The 17,319-nt window shown below is 41.1% G+C and overlaps 1 protein-coding gene across 1 annotated transcript in view; it reads left to right on the plus strand.

Annotated features, from left to right (window-relative positions):
- The window catches only part of CORIN (corin, serine peptidase), a 324,441-nt gene that overhangs the window by 270,137 nt on the left and 36,985 nt on the right, over positions 1-17,319 (plus strand). The window contains exons 15-16 of the mRNA XM_038400915.2: positions 1,540-1,650; positions 3,416-3,545. Of these exons, the coding sequence (XP_038256843.1) occupies positions 1,540-1,650; positions 3,416-3,545 (241 nt within the window). The remainder of the gene's footprint in view (positions 1-1,539; positions 1,651-3,415; positions 3,546-17,319) is intronic.

Raw genomic sequence — 17,319 nt, forward strand, 5'->3', positions numbered from 1 at the left:
GCGTGGTAAAGTGTCCTACCATGGAGGATGGAATAAGGCTGCTCTCCCCAGAAACCTTCTGCAAAGGCTTTTAGAGTACCACCAGGAGAGCTTCATGGAGATGTCCCTGGAAGATTTCTGCTCCATCCCCAGACACGTTAAGAGACTTTTCCAATAGCAGTACTGGCCACAAATGCATCCCAAGTCCTCAGGGCTACTTAATCATTAAAAAACGCTTGCTTTTATAACATGTATTATATTAAAAAAGGTACACTCACCAGAAGTCTCTTGTCTGGCTTCGTTGGATTGGGAGGGTATTTCAGTCAGGGTGATAAAAAGATCCTGGCTGTCGGGGAAAACGGTGTGCTGTGTGCTCTCCCCAAGCTCGTCCTCCTCATCTTCCCCATCTGCAAAATCCTCAGCCATGGCGGAGAGTATCCCGTCCACGGACAGGGGTGGGGTAGTGGTGGCAGCCCCCCCTACAATTGCATGCAGCTCAGTATAGAAGCGGCTTGTCGGGGGCTCTGTCCTGGAGCGTCTGTTTGATTCTTTGGTTTTCTGGTACGCTTGTCTGAGCTCCTTACGTTTCACGTGGCACTGTGTTGTGTCCCTGATGTAGCCTCTGTCCCTCATGGTCTCTGAGATTTTTTGAAATGTTTTGGCATTTCATCTTTTGGAACGTAGTTCTGATAGCACAGATTCCTCTCCCTATACAGTGATCAGATCCAGTACCTCCCGTTCGGTCCATGCTGGAGCTCTTTTTCGATTCTGGGACTGCATGGTCACCTGTGCTGTTGAGCTCGCCTGGCCAAACAGGAAATGAGATTCCAAAGTTCCCGGGGCTTTTCCTGTACACCTGGCCAGTGCATCCTTGTTCAGAGTGCTGTCCAGAGTGGTCACAATGGTGCACTGTGGGATAGCTCCCGGAGGCCAATACCTTTGAATTGTGCCCACACTAACCCTAATTCGAAATGGCGATGTCAATTTCAGCGCTAATCCCCTTATTGGGGAGGAGTACAGAAATAGGTTTTAAGAGCCCTTTATGTCGAAAAAATGGCTTTGTTGTGTGGATGTGTTCAGGGTTAATTCGGATTTAATGCTGCTAAATCCAACATAAACTCGTAGTGTAGACCAGGCCTTAGGGTAAAGGATGAATGTCTAATCAACACAGAATAACTATCTGGGTTAGGATTAGTGCAGTCCAGCAAAAAGTGAGAAACAAAAAGTTTCCATCTAAAGTCTGTGAGGGACTCCAATGCTATAGTGATAGGACCATAGTTGAAACTCGGTAGGTAGGATGTACTGAATCATGTACCCTGGCCAAGCTATTTCCAGATGCTACTTCCCACTTTTGAGATTTTGCTGGCCTCCCACGGATCCCCTCCAGCTGAGTCCTCCTCCCCACCCCGAACAGATTTTCTGCCTGCTGACTCTATCCCCCTGCTCCATAAACCTGCTCTGAATTTGTCCCTATGCCTTTACCCAGTCAGATCCTATTGTGCATTTTTATGATAGCCATTTTAAAAATCATCATCTTAATATTTGTGTTTGTCTTGGCAGCATTTTGCAAGGCAGATGAGCTTGAATGTGCCAGTCATGATTGTGTGCCACGTGAGCTGTGGTGCGATGGGCAGCTAGACTGCATGGACAACTCAGACGAATGGAACTGTGGTAAGTCTCATCTGTGCCACTGGCTGGAAGTAATGTGGTGGATGGTAAATGTCATGAAATAGTTGGGAAGAATTTGGACTAGGAGCCTGTTCCAGGAAAGCATGAAAAAAGTCAGTACAAACTGTACAGTGGGCAAAGGAGAAAGAGGGAGGGTTAGATGACAAGTATATGGATACTGCAAGGTGCAGGAGGAGATAAGATGAGAGAAGTGATGTTGACTGAATGGAAATGGAATGGAGAGCTTCTGAAGTGAGGAGTAGAGTCTTGAGACTGCTGTAAAAGAAGGCAGAGAGGCAATGAGGAAACTGAAGTATAGAAGTGACCTTGGCAGAATGACTAGGGCTCTGATCCTGTACTCATTGAACTCTGTGTCAGAATTCCCATTGACTTCAATGGTGCTGAGAGGAAAATAAGCCTGGCAGCTCCATTTTGAATGTACTGGAAGTGAGAAAGGGGACAGTCAGCAGAGAAACCTGGCTATTACCCACCTGCAGTACCAGCATCCATAAAAAGGCCTCATGCTGTTATGTATTATTAAAATAAGAGTTCTCAAAGCATGGCTGTTTGAGTAAGAATTATGTAAGTCCCACATAAGCAATAGCAATATTTGAAGGAAGCAGGAAGTGTGTGTGTGTTGTGGTGTCCTGGCCCATATACCCGAACTCCACCAGACAGCAATTGGCTGCACTGTATATGTGATGCTACTGAAGCTAATCTGTTTCTCTGTATGAAGGTAATACAGTACCAATAAGAAATCGGATGTTTTATGACAATTTTAGTGTAAAACAGAAAGATATCCTGTTGTTTAGAGAAACAAATATTCTTTATTCATACTGCTGAGAAAATACATTGTGCATAGATCCATCAAAATTACTTAGGCAGTGGAGACAAAATGTCCTATAAACACGAGTTAGAAGTATCGAGAAGGAGGAATCAAAGATTAATATATAATTTTCTTATAGAGAGGTAAAGGCCATGTAGTATGAATGAAAAATGCTTAATAACTAAGTGAGTTCGGATGAAATCCAAGAATAAGTGAGAAGTACAAAGTTTAAATAAGAACAATATGTATTTGGGGAAAAATGCACACAAAAAACCTTCTTTCAAGAATTCCTGTCACAAACTGTAGTACTATTGGGGCACGTAAATTTACCTCAATGCATTTTTGGCCATTTGGAAGCTTTCTTGTGCACGATCAAAACAAAGGCAGACATTAAGCCAATAAACAGGTCGGGGAAAGAGATGATGATAATGGCAGAGGATGGTCTTTTTTGTGGTCAATAGCTATTGATAGTTTTTCATTTCTATAAACACACCTGATATAGTCATAATAGGAGCAATATTAATTTATCAAGGGCCAGATTCTGATACTGTTCTTATATTGAATAGCACCTTATCCCACAAGTGGTCTCATAGATTTCGGTTGGACTACTCGTAGAGTAAGGTACTACTCAACATGAGTTAGGCTGTCAATCTGGCCCCATATAAACAAATGATGAATTGAAGTGGTTTGGTTTGATCTAAACTTCAGGATGTCTCTCTTGTTTGTTATCTTACGTACTGTCTTGTCTAGGACTACCTAGAGTCTGATGGCTACTGCTGCCTCCTTCTTGAATTAAATCTTCATAAAGTATAGAGGAGATAAAAAATAACTGGATCTTGCATTACTCAGAAACTTTTGAAAGTATTCTTAAATTTACAATGTAACAAACAGAATACCAACTAGCTGAAGAAATACTTAAGTTACTTTTCTTTTTCTTTGCAGTGACCCTGTCTAAAAACACAAGCTCTTTGGCATTCCTGACTATTCACAGGTCAGCTATTGACTACCATGTTTGTGCTGATGAGTGGCAAGAAAAGTTAAGCCAACTGGCCTGCAATCAAATGGGTTTAGGGTAAGGTCAGTAGTTTGTAGCACTGATGAATTTCCCAGGCTGATGGGGGCAGCAGTTAGTTGAGTCTATAGTGGCTATTGTTAGTGTGACCTGCGTGAGATTAAATTTAGTACAAAAAGGGTTAGTAAAGGAAAGGGGTAATGGAATTCTATGAACTCTTGAAAGCAAACTCTCATTAAAATTCTGACACTTTATAAACACTACACAACTGTATTTAAAGGAGGTTGTTAAAAAGATAACCTTTCAGCCATGTATTGGAAAGTAAATTGAATTTATAATTATTTTTGAAACTTATTATAGCTTTGAAATTTGATATTGTATTTGTTCCTAGCAACTAAAAAACAAAGTTTGCTTTATGAAACAGAAAGGAAAACCTGTGGTAATTTCAGTTTGTTCATTGGAGTTCTGTAATTAGAATGTATCCATGAGAATTTTAAAAAGGGTTGTATCTGACACTCACCTCCCCAGTCAGAGCCCCTGTCATTTTCATAAAAAAGAAGGATGGATCCTTAAGGCTGTGCATGGACTACTGTGCCCTAAATAAAATTACCATGCAAAAATTACTACCCTTGATCCCAGAGCTCATAGACCAAGTAAGAATGGCCTGGTTAGTCACCAAGCTGGATGTGAGGAGCGCCTGTAATCTAGTCAGGGTCTGTCCAGGGGACTAACAGAAAACTGCATTTTGAATATGATAGGTGTTAGGGCCCATAATGAGAGCTCTCTGACCTACTGGTGAGAATCAGGACTAGGGTCAGGTCATGGTCACACCAAAGGTCAAAGGGGGAGTCGGAAGTCATGCCAAAGGTCACAGCTTGAATCAGCAATGGGGAACAAGATGTGGTAATAGGAATAGGGACAAATATGTGGAAAAGGAACAAGGCAGGGAGGTGGGGACTTGGTCTCAGCAGTCTGGGCAGCAACAAGCCTAGCAACTAGTTGCTCAGACAAGGGATGGGACAGGAATAGGAAGCTTTATGATCAGTAGTGTCCAATTAGCCATCTGCTGTTAGTCATCTGACCCCACTGAATCAGCAGGTGTAGCTTCTGGAGTGTGAGTGGGGGATATTAGCAGCAGTTCCCACATCAGTTCTTGCAACATGATGGTATACAGAGTAAGGCTCCTGCTTGGCAGCTGCCCAGGCCTGGGATCAAGACCGGTGGTGCCTGATGCCACCCCATTTCCTAGGGTAATCCATGGGGTCAGACTTCTCTGCATGATTCCTGTGGAAGGTCCATGCTTTTGCAGGGGTGTGCACATGATGAGCTGGCTCCCAAGAGAATTCTTCAGGTCCATAACCTTCCCAATCAATCAGATAGTACAGGGGCCTTATATGCATTTGGGGGTCCAGGCTGTCATGGATGAGATATGTCTCATGGTCTTGAACTTGAACCAGGGGTAGAGGTGGTTCCTGCTGGGGTTTCCCATGGGTCTTCCCTTGGGATTTTCCCACTTTTACCCAACCAGGGAACCTCTTTTATACTGTTATTCTGACCAGGCTTAACACCCTGTGCATATGCATGAGAGTTTCAACCCTCTTTTCCTTATCTGTACTTCCACACCCCATGAATATTTGGGTGCCCCGTTTTTCATAGGTTATCTTAGTTCCTCTTATTCTCATTAGCATCTACATACAACATGTGTCCATGGTAACCTGCAATCAGAACAGGACATTCCATGATGTTACAATCAGGCGTCTTATGGTCTTGGACAGTACATTGCGATTTATTTTTCCATAACATCACCTGGCTCATCTTTTACAGTAATCTTCTAACCTACCTGGCATATGGTTATTTCTAGGTTACCCACTCATGTCAAAAAGAACAGAAGTACTTGTGGCACCTTAGAGACTAACAAATTTATTAGAGCATAAACTTTCATGGGCTACAAACTATTGCTGCTACTCTGAAACCACTTACGTCAAGCTTTCTTAAGCCTACGACCTAATATGGCTAAACTAAAATCTTAAAGGCCTCAGCTTGCAGGCTTTGTATTCTAGCCATACTTTACTTATATATCTAATACACAGTCATCACTCCTACCTACTTGTCAATCTATTGTTCAAACACCTGGTTGACTTTTTCTGATTGGCCATCCATATGAGGGTGATGTGTGGTTGATGCATGATCTGGACATCTTAGAGGGAAAACTCATCCTCCCAGAACCTGGATATGACTTGGAAGCCACAGTCTGTGGTAAGATGTTTTGGGAGGCCATGGAGGTGGAAGATATGTGTAACTAGAAGGCATGCAGTAGTTTCCACATGTGTATGGTACAAAATTGGCCATTTTGGTGAGTTGGTCCATGACAATTAGTATGGTGTTAGGCCTTCAGATTCGGATTGTTCCACTATAAAAATCAAGGGTAATATGTGACCAGGGCCAGGAAAGGGTCCGAAGTTGGCATCAGGAGGCCAAAAGTCCTGCTCTAGAGGAGTTTTGTGCAAGCACAGATGTTGCAGTACTTGTAGGACCAAATGTCACCCTGCATTTGTGGCCACCAGAACGAGTGGGTTACAACTCACAGAGTCTTGGATTGCCCAAAGTCACCTGCCTATGGGGTATCATGATATATGCACAGCACTTCCAGTCTTGGAAAACCCTTGGGGACGTATAGGAAGCCATTGACATAGAGGAGGTTATTGACCCAGGGATAGTGGTGTTGGATCATTAGGGAGAGCTGCTCAAAGCATGATAAGGAAGTTCGAGGCTACAGACCCACAAATTAAATGGTGTGGTTTTAATGTGTAAGGTGGCAGTTCTTTGGGTTCTCTGTAGTATTCCCCTTTTCGTCAGAGGGCATCAGCCTAGCCATTCATGTTGACTGGATTATACACAATTATGACATCGAATCTTGAAAAGAATAGGGCCCAACACAACTGATGCTGATTCAGTGCTTTGGCAGATCGTAGATATTATAGATTCTTATGGTCAGTTAAAACTAGGCCTGCCTTTGTCTGTTGCCCACCAGAGCCAGAACGAAAAACTAGGGTGGTTCACCTCTGCCAGCTCCCTAAACTGTTTGCTGGGTGCCTAACTCCTACCTGTGTTCTAGACTGTTTGTTTGGTACCCTGCCCTGGCTGAGGCCTGGCCCCCCCAAACCACTTGCAGCTACCCTGCCTAAGGGTTAAAGCCATAGACTGTGTGGTGGCCCGCCCTGGCTGAGGGTCTGGGCCCCTGAACTATTTGCGGCACTATCCTGCCTAAGGGTTGGAGCTGGAGACCACTAACTTCCCCCTTTACTTAGACTGCGGTTTCAGAGCATGTCAGCAAAGCGGCATGGCCTCCCTCAGAGACTGACAGCGAGGGAGAGTTATACCCACCTACACACTTACAGATATTAATGGGCCACTCTACCTTGAATGATCCCTTACAGTATGTGCTAACTATTTATGTTCAACAATCTGTTACACCAGGGGTCAGCAACCTTTCAGAAGCGGTGTGCCAAGTCTTCATTTATTCACGCTAATTTAAGGTTTTGCATGCCAGTAATACATTTTAATGTCTTTAGAAGGTCTCTTTCTATAAGTCTTTAATATATAACTAAACTATTGTTGTATGTAAAGTAAATAAGGTTTTTAAAATGTTTAAGAACTTCATTTAAAATTAAATTAAAACGCAGAGCCCCCCGGACTGGTGGCCAGGACCCAGGCAGTGTGAGTGCCACTGAAAATCAGCTCGCGTGCCGCCTTTGGCACATGTGCCGTAGGTTGTCTACCCCTGTGTTACACCTTGCATTTTGCTGGGAGTTCCTTTTCCCAGGCCTGAAGAAGAGCTCTGTGTTGCTCAAAAGCTTGACTCTCTCACCAATAGAAGTTGGTCCACTAAAAAATATTATCCCACCCACCTTGTCTCTCTAATATCCGGGGACTGACACGACTACAACTACACTGCACACATCAAACCACACAGGTACTCTCATTTACACATGTCTAAATGATTAAACAAACTGCTAAGCCGTGGAAATTCAGGCCTACCCTCTGTATTTTTACTCTCTTGAGAAGGTAGTTGAGGGTTTTCATATGCATTGGAATTAGGTTGTTGCTGTATACATGCTGGTCTTTTATCATTTAGTTACTCTTTGTTTTTATGTCAGTATATGCTTAGTGCGTATTTTTTCATAAACATCAACATTTTCATTGTGTGGTTCAAATCCCTTAAAGATTTATACACATGCTTAATTTACTGCAGTGTGAGTAGTCACACTGAAGTCAATGGGACTATTCAGAGTGCATAAAGTTTTTTCAAGATCAGGGTTTCCAGCTATAAGAAAATATAAAACACAAGTTGTGATATGACTAAACTTGAAATGATAAAACAAAGAAGGCATAGGAGTGGCAAGAGGAAACCAGGCACGAAAAGATAAACATGGGAAAGTTCAGAGCAGATGTACATAAATCAGAAAGTTCAAAAATAATATTAAGTATAGTAAAGCTCATAAGTAATATGTGCACTTTGTGAAAGTCCATCTTTGTTCCATTTCTTAAAGTAGCTACTTTTTCAAATTTATAAACTATCTGTGAATGAAATAAATGAAGTATTTTCCTAATTATATTAGGTGGATTAGCAGTTATCATGCAATATTTTCAGAATACTAAATTGCGTATTAATATTTGAATCACAAAGATCCGTTTAAAATTACACTAGCCTAGATTAAAGCATATGTTTTGTGAATATTTTCCCAAATCAAAATGTCAAATCTACTTTGGCTGTGTTTATGCCCCTTTTGTGTTCACTTTTTGCAAACATTATAGTGAATGAGTTTACTGTCAGATATATACACAAAATAATGAATTTGAAGAAAATATTAGAAAATATTCATGAAAGCAAATTTTGAACTCTGAGACACGGGTGTTTGTATCTGATGGGAACAGAAAGAATGTGACCTAATTATCTGAAGCCCTTTCACTGATGGAGCACCACATGTGGCAAGAATTGTTAACCTAAGTTACAGCTAAATGTTTGCAATCAGACCGCTTGCATAGGGCTCCATATATTTCTAAACTGTATCAAACTTTTGAGGAAAACTACTTTTCAGTGGTTAAAAATGCTGTGATAAATGAAGGGTGCGGGAGTAGTTCCCTTTGATGGACACCCAGCCAGCCAGTTAGCTGTAAGATCCCTCTTGGTCTGTTAAAAAAGGTAAATTTTATTAAAAACAGAGGGGCAACCAGGGGGCTCCATACACTGCCCCCGCAGCTCCCATTGGCTGGCAACCATGGCCAATGGAAGCTGCAGGGGCGGCACCCTGCAGACAGGGCAGCACGCAGAGCTGTCTGGTCGGGCCTCCGTGTAGGAACCAGAGGCGGGACATGCCGCTGCTTCCAGGAGCTGCTTGAGATAAGCACTGCCCGGATCCTGCACCTCTGACCCCCTCCCATGCCCCAACCCCCCACCCCAGTCCTGATCCCTGTCCCACCCTCCAAACCCCGCAGTCCCAGCCCAGAGCACCCTCCTGCACTCCAAAACCCACAACCCCAGCCGGAGCCTGCACCCCAACCCCCTGCCAGAGCCCTCTCCCACACCCTGAACTCCTCATTTCTGGCCCCACTCCAGAGCCTGCACCCACAGCTGGATCCCTCACCCTCTCCTGCACCCCAACCCCCAATTTCATGAGCATTCATGGTCCACCATACAATTTGCATACCCAGATGTGGCCCTTGGACCAAAACGTTTGCCAACCCCTGTTTTAACTGCTTATGGATCTTTGTTTGTTTGTTTATTTATTTTAAGTATTGAGAATTTATTAACCGCAAACAAATGAATAGAATTTAATGACAATGAAATGTGTTCTGTTAGATGAATTTAGCAAATGGTTCCAAATACACATGAATAACGTTTCTAAATGACAGATTCTAAAACATCAGTCAGTTTGAAAATGTAGATATTATAAACTTGACCTCTGGTAGCTGGAGGAACATAAAAAATAACCCAGTTTCTGCCTATTTTACTAAACTCAGGCTATTTGCCTGACTGACAGTCAATACTAATTCCATACAGATTGTATTTTTTCCACAGTTTGTTACAGTGCAACATAGTGATGAGATATGATCCCTGGCTCTGAAAAGGGCAGAGCACCCTGTTATAGTAGATCTGTATCTTGAATTTAGTAAATTCTGTTGAAGTGCAAATTCAGATAGCCTCCAGATTACTCTCTCTTAGCTGTATTGTCTCTGTATTTCTAACAAGAGTAAAGAGCCATTACAAACTTATTTTTGTTTGTAAAGTATGCAGCTATGAGACTGAATTCAAAAAAGAAGCAATTTTAAGTAATAATCTGTCACTTTTCTGACAATAATTGTACTTTAACTCCTTTTTGTTGGGTAAGTATGTAATATCATCCAAATTGCTATATCCTACATAATAGAACACGCACTTCACAGTCAGTGCTAGATTCAGAAGTATAGGGCTTGTCTACATGGAGACTTAATGCATGGCAAACCAGGATACGAATGTACAGCGAACTAGCTTTCCATGCACTAACTGGCCATGTGGACCTTACTACCATGCTCTGAAAGTTCCATAGTACTCTTTGATGTACTGCTATTTAAGTAAAAAGAAAAGGAGTACCCGTGGCACCTTAGAGACTAACAAATTTATTAGAGCATGCAGATTTCCACTCTATACGGCTAAATTCAGTGCCTTGCATAATGACAGGTTTCAGAGTAGCAGCCGTGTTAGTCTGTATTCGCAAAAAGAAAAGGAGTACCCGTGGCACCTTAGAGACTAACAAATTTATTGGTGCCACGGGTACTCCTTTTCTTTTTGCGAATACAGACTAACACGGCTGCTACTCTGAAACCTGTCATTATGCAAGGCACTGAATTTAGCCGTATAGAGTGGAAATCTGTCAACTTCATATGCTCTAATAAATTTCTTAGTCTCTAAGGTGCCACGGGTACTCCTTTTCTTTTTGCGAATACAGACTAACACGGCTGCTACTCTGAAACCTGCTATTTAAGTGTAACCTTAACATAGAATTTCTTGGCTTTCTGGTGTTATAGATGCCTAGTTTCAACTTTAACTCCAACATAATTATTTTGCTGAGAATTTTCTTAGATTTTAAAAATCAGCTCTGTTACAATACCATGTTACCTCTGATGTCCATTGTAATTTTCTAAAAGAGATGTATTGATCTAGACATCTGTGCAGTTTTGATATGGGTGAAATTTTCAAATGCATCGAAGTCCCATTTTAAAAAAGTAACTGAGGCTCAGATCTTCAAAGTATTTAGTCACCTAAATTCCATTGACATACCTTTGAGGATCTGGGTGTTAGGAGCCTAAATCCCATTTCATTTTGAAAATGGGCCTTAGGCCTCTAAGACACTTAGGTGCTTTTGAAAATCCATAGGCCTTGCCTTCACTATATAGCTAACTCAAGTAATAATTTAGTATTACCATCAGAGCACCATGGAGTCACTGAGTAAAACAGAACAGCATTATAAAACTTTATTATCTGCAGTTCTGGACATAATAAATTTTACATGCTATGGGGGTTTTGTGGGTTAAGAAACCCATAAGTTGAGGCTTCAACTAGCTGCCATGCTGACTGGTCTGGAGCTCAGAAATTCTACCATCGTTCATTCAAGCTATATGTATCTATGCAGATCTTCTAATACCCACAGGACTATTCAGGAAACTATGGAAAAATAACCTCATAATGCATTTCAGTAGTTCCATACAGGTACTATCATGGGGTATTAAAATGGCACATTGATTCTGCAGAGCTGCTCAGCTCTTCATGGACTATGTTGGAGAATCTGATCTTAGTAATCACCATATTTTAATGTTTTAATACATTTTAATGTAAATGGATACATCTAGGAACAAAGAATGTAGAGCATACTTATAGGATGGGGGACTTTATCCTGGGAAGCAGTGACTCTGAAAAAGATTTGGGGGGTCATTGTGGATAATTAACTGAACATGAGCTTCCACAATGTGATGCAATGGTCAAAGGAGCTATTGCGATCCTGGAATGCATTAACGGGAATCTTGAGTAGGAGTAGAGAGGTTATTATTTTACCTCTCTATTTGGCATTAGTGCAACCACTACGGGAATATTGTGTCCAGTTCTGGTGCCCACAATTCAAGAAGGATGTTGGTAAATTGGAGAGGATTCAGAGAAGAGACACAAGAATAATTAAGGTTTCAGAGTAGCAGCCGTGTTAGTCTGTATCTGCAAAAAGAAAAGGAGTACTTGTGGCATCTGAGAGACTAACAAATTTATTTGAGCATAAGCTTTCGTAGCTCATGAAAGCTTATGCTCAAATAAATTTATTAGTCTCTCAGGTGCCACAAGTACTCCTTTTCTTTTTAAGAATAATTAAAAGACTAGAATCTGATGCATCCGATGAAGTGAGCTGTAGCTCACGAAAGCTTATGCTCAAATAAATTTGTTAGTCTCTAAGGTGCCACAAGTACTCTTTTTCTTTAATCAGATGTTAGGAAACCTTACAAGAAGTGCAAGCTCTTCTTCTTTATGAACTGTGCATATCTCCAAAATACTTTATTATTAAACAGGTTTAGTATGGTAATGCCTAAGATCCAAGAGTGCGGTCCCATTCTGCTAGGCACTGTACAAACGACAGTAGATGGTTCCCTGCCCTGAACAGCTTACAATGTAAGTAGACAAGACATCCATAGAATGGGGAAAGGGGTAAAACATACAAGATTCTTATAAACAGAGTGAATACTGTGATGGCAAGTATAGTGTGAGTTCCACAATATTTTTTGTGGAGGGGCATGGGAGATGGAATTTATTTAGCAAGGAATCAGTCAATAGAAAGAAAAGAAAAGGGAAAGGGGTGTGGGGGAAAGGCCAGGGGAGTAGATGATGTGTAGTGATGCTTAAGTGAAGAGACTGTGAGGGAGGGGAAAGGGAAAGGTTGGTGCAAATAGCCAATCAGCACAGGGCAGAGAAAGTCCAGTCAAAACTGTAGGAAGTTCTCCAAAAGTGTGTCTTTAAAAAACAAACAAATAACAAAAAACACACTTGAAAATCACACTGTTGATCAAAATCCTTGTACCTTCTAGAGTTAAAAATAAAACCTCAGATGACTAACCCTGAGAGAAGTTAGGGAAGAAACAAATTTCTTCCTTTGTCCAGGTTGTATTCCATGGGTGAAATTCTGTGCCATATCTGTAAGAGGTGTACTATGGATTTTGCAGCCAGGAGATGGGAGTGGCTTAAGTGGCCATCTTTGCACCCTCACAAGCTTGAGGGCTCTCTTGTTAGCAAAGAGTGAAGCTGAATAGAGCAGGTTAAGCTGAAGAAGTGGAACATTATTAAATCTTGTGCACTGCTTTGTCCATGTGGTTGAGTTGCTTCCAGCCTAACTCCACTCATTCCCTGTTCCCTTGTTGTCGTGTCAATAACAGCCCCTGCAGGGAACATGGGCACTCTGACTCCATTTCCATTGATCATGATACAGGGGCCTCTGTAAGTATTATGGCTGCCTCTGGGCTGCAGAGCTGCCCAGAAACTCCACCACAGGCCCCACCTGAGTCATGCCATGCTACTCCCGCTCCAAACTGTGTCCCTGGCCCTGTCCACTATGCCTAGGTTTGTGGAATGGGGAAGAGGGGGCCTCAGGAACTAGATTTAATAGTTAGTCACTTTCAGAGCATTCAAATGGATGGTGTCCTTTTAATGGTGGTGAATGGATATATTATTATAGAATATAATCCGGAATGACTTCTTTTTTTAAATACAAAGCATAGGTTAGCTACAGTCTGTTTGTTTTACCTTATTAAGATCACACAATATTTGGGATAATACAGAGATTTACAAACTTCATTGCACTGTGACCCCCTTCTGACAACAAAAATTACTACACAACCCCAGCACGGGGGACTGAAGCCTGAGCCCACCCAAGCCCCACCGCCCTAGGGGATGGGAGAGCCAAAGCCAGTGGGCTTCAGCCCCGCCACCCAGGGCTGAAGCTGAAGCCCAAACCTTGCTGCCCAGAGTCGGGGGCTCAGGCTTAGGCTTCAACCCTGGGCCCCAGCAAGTCTAACACCAGCCCTGACGACCCCATTAAAATGGAGTCCCAACCCACAGTTTGAGAACCGCTAGGCTAATATAAGCTTGCATCCATCAACTGGCATGATGATGTTCATGGTTTAAAAATACATTTTTCTGAATTATATATTTTATAAATTACATATTTGGTGAAAGCCACACAATGGATAAAACACCATTCTACAAAATTATGAAGTAATGGAGAAGTTGCTCATGGCAGATTCTTCATACAAAGAATACAGGTCAAAAATGTTAAACAAAATGGTTTTGTGAACATTGTTGGAGGAGATGGAACGGGAAATGAGAAAATACTGGAAATTAATAGAAGGAGACAGCTGTGTCTGTTTACCATAAGCAGACACAGGAGGTAGAAGCTCTCTGCTGCAGAAGAGCCTTCATTTGATGAGATGAGAACTGCTTTAAAAGTACTTACTAGCAACCACTGCTGGCTAGTAGATCATGGAGTGATAATTGCTTAATATGCCCAGAGGAGATTAGGAGAAGGAAACCATACAATGGACAGAATCCAAGGACAGGACCTAGATTCATAGACACTAAGGTCAGAAGGGATCATTCTGATCATCTAGTCTGACCTCCTGCACAGCGCAGGCCACAGAATGTCACCCACCCACTCCTATGAAAAACCACACCCATATCTGAGCTATTGAAGTCCTTAAATCATGGTTCAAAACTTCAAGGAGCAGAGAAGCCTCCCTCCAGTCAACCATGCCCCATGCTACAGAGGAAGGCAAAAAAAAAGACCTCAGAGTCTAATTAATTCTGCCAGTCCTGCTGACAGTATTTCCATATAATAGCACTGACAACCATTGCCAAAAAATCGTGCTTAGTCGATCATCAACAACTTGTATAGTAAGCTAACCAATGGATGCTACCTGTTTTAAACCACTGTAAAAGTAATATAACTCAGATTTTAAAATAGCCTAATGCCATGTGCTGCCATATGAGAAAGGTGCAGGAGCAATCTCTCGGCCGTTTGACATTTTTCCTGATTTTTTTTTTTGTTATTCTTCCTTCCATTGGCTGGAATCCAGAATTTGAGTTATTGTTAGACTTTAGTTGATGCAGACCCTAGTAAACTAACTCACTGCTGACATAGAGCATGATGTATCATATTGTTAATTTTATGGCTAATAGATCGTTCTTTACAGGAAAACCATGAAGTGTCTGGAGCTATTTATGAGTTATGTACTCTCCTTCATATAGCAATTCAAACATATCAAAAACAGCAACTTATTTAGTGGATACACAGGCAGAGTTGTTAGCATAATAACAGATAATGGCTGGGCTCAAGAGGTGTTAGTCTGAAAATATCATTTTGTGGAACCATTCCCACCTATATTCAGTTGTCTGTTGGACTGATGTAGACTTTCAGGTTCCTGTAGCTATTTGTTTTGTTTAGCAGACTTGAAAACTTGGACTCAGACTGTTAAATTCTATAACTGAAGTCCAGTTTTATCTTTACATTTTTACAGGTTAACAAGCTTCTGATGGTCAGTATCAATTAGAAAATCCCAAATTCTCTTCTACTACTACGTGTGTGTGTGTGTGTAATATATAATTTAATGTAATTTCCCACACGTCTAATTAAAAAAGTACAAGAAGGAATTTTATTTTTTAACATTAGATAAGTGATTTATTTTAAAGTATACTAAGTGTTATCCCTCTCTTCTCCCATAAAGGATTCCTTAGCTATCAAGCTTAGGGACTCTATAATCTTCTGAGTAGGAGCGTGGTCTTGGACATAACAGATCAAATGGATGGGTCTGAAAAACAAATTAGTTTTCCAGGAAAGGCCCAAATAGTAACAGATTTCCTGGATGGGGGAGAAATCAAGCATTAGAAACTGTAAGATGCTTAAAAATACAATTAAACTATGAATCAGTTTGTTTGTGGTTCATTAATTGTGCAGTAGCCCTGAATATCTGTATTTTTCCAAACCTACTAATGACTTTTGTCTAACTTCAGTTTAAAGCAAAATGGTATTGGATTTTTTTACACTTTTTAAAAACTTTTCATGTGTAACAGCTTTTTAGAATCTTGAACAAGTCATTCCTGCAGATTTTTTCTGTTGAGGAAAGCCAGATTTTTCTTCGTCATGGCTTTAGATTGTCATTAAAAAAATCTTGATGAGGAAACAAGTCTGAGAGTTGAATGTTTCATTGAAAGCTTAAAGGCATCTTGGCAGAATCTGAGAATCCATCATGTTTTCTTCTTACAGCCATTGCTCAGGCAAGGTCAGAACTTTTTTTGAAATACAATATATTGTTTATCATTCATCTTCACTGTCCACGTGTGCTTCTTAGTGCAGATCCTGCATTTCTTATGTACACAAATCTTCCACTGACTTTAATGGGAGTTTTGGGTGTATGGGGAAGGCACAATCAGGCCTTTAATAATAAATATGTACAGAACTATTTCTCTTTAGTCATAACTTCCCCTGTGCCTGTTTATTCCCCCCTTTCCAATGTCTAACTAATCAATACATAGTGACACTTAAGTCAATGGGACTTAAGTACATGCTAAAAATTAAGCACATGCTTGAGCACTTTGCCAAAATGGGAGCATCATTCCTAAGCACATTGTCAACATTTAAATAATGATCGTAATAACAGGGGTTTTTTTTCTTTCCACTTATTTTCCCTGGACCCTGGCCACCCACCTTAGTAAAATCACAGTTGGGTGGGTTTTTGCCTCTAGTTTCACCAGCTTTGAAAAATTTTCAGTGGTAGTCCATTGCATTGGTTTAGCTTCAGCTCCAGACAGAAAGCTGCTTTAGGTACCTCTTCTGAATCTTCCAACATTTATCTGATGTCTTTAAACAGTCAAGCAAACAAAAATTTGCTTTTGCCAGATGATGTAACATCTAGTTATCAGTTTAAAGTTTGTCAATCTAAATCTAAAAGTTTGTAATGTCTGGAGATAGCCCCCCCTACACATTTTTCCTTTGTCTGTGTCTTCCATATTACTATTCAGTTTTCTGTCTGTGTGTGTGTCCCCCTAAGATTTATTTTCTTTCTTTCTTTCTTTCTTTCTTTCTTTCTTTCTTTCTTTCTTTCTTTCTTTCTAATATATACACCCTTAATTTCAGCTCTGTCCCCCTTTTTGGGAGGGGCAAAATTTTTGGCCCTGGGGTGTCTGTCATATAGATCGCTATGGAGCTGCACAGTCCCACTGCACTTTGATGTTACCTAGGCCTGAATATAGCCTTGCCTTTCTGCTACTGGAAAAGGATGCATGGGACCAGGGGTAATGGAACATGATGGAGGCTTCCGTATGCCCTGCAAGGTGCTGCCTGCTTTTCAGCTTCCTGGAGCTGATCACAGCTAGCATAAATGACTCTAGAGTCTAGAGTATCTGCTCTTACTTGTGCTTGGGAACCACTACAACATATAGAGAGCTCACGATCTAGGGAGCATAAAGGTGAACTTTAGTGCACCTGAACTGTACCCTATACAGTTTGACTGGACTTCAGGATCTGGTATTTTGTTAGTTAACTCATGCTGTAGAGCTACAAATGGAACTCATTTCAAATTCACAGCACAAGAGCAAATATTCAGAAATGTGTGTTTTTGAAGGATTTTAAGATAAAAAAATAGCCAATTTTGCCAAATGTTTTGCATAAGAGCAATCATAGAATATCAGGGTTGGAAGGGATCTCAGGAGGTTGTTACCCAGGGTTCTTTCAACCCAAAGCTCTTGGTAACTTTTACTCTGTGCGAGGTGGTG

The sequence above is a fragment of the Dermochelys coriacea genome, chromosome 4 (assembly GCF_009764565.3).
Source record: "Dermochelys coriacea isolate rDerCor1 chromosome 4, rDerCor1.pri.v4, whole genome shotgun sequence".
NCBI classification, from domain to species: Eukaryota; Metazoa; Chordata; order Testudines; family Dermochelyidae; genus Dermochelys; species Dermochelys coriacea.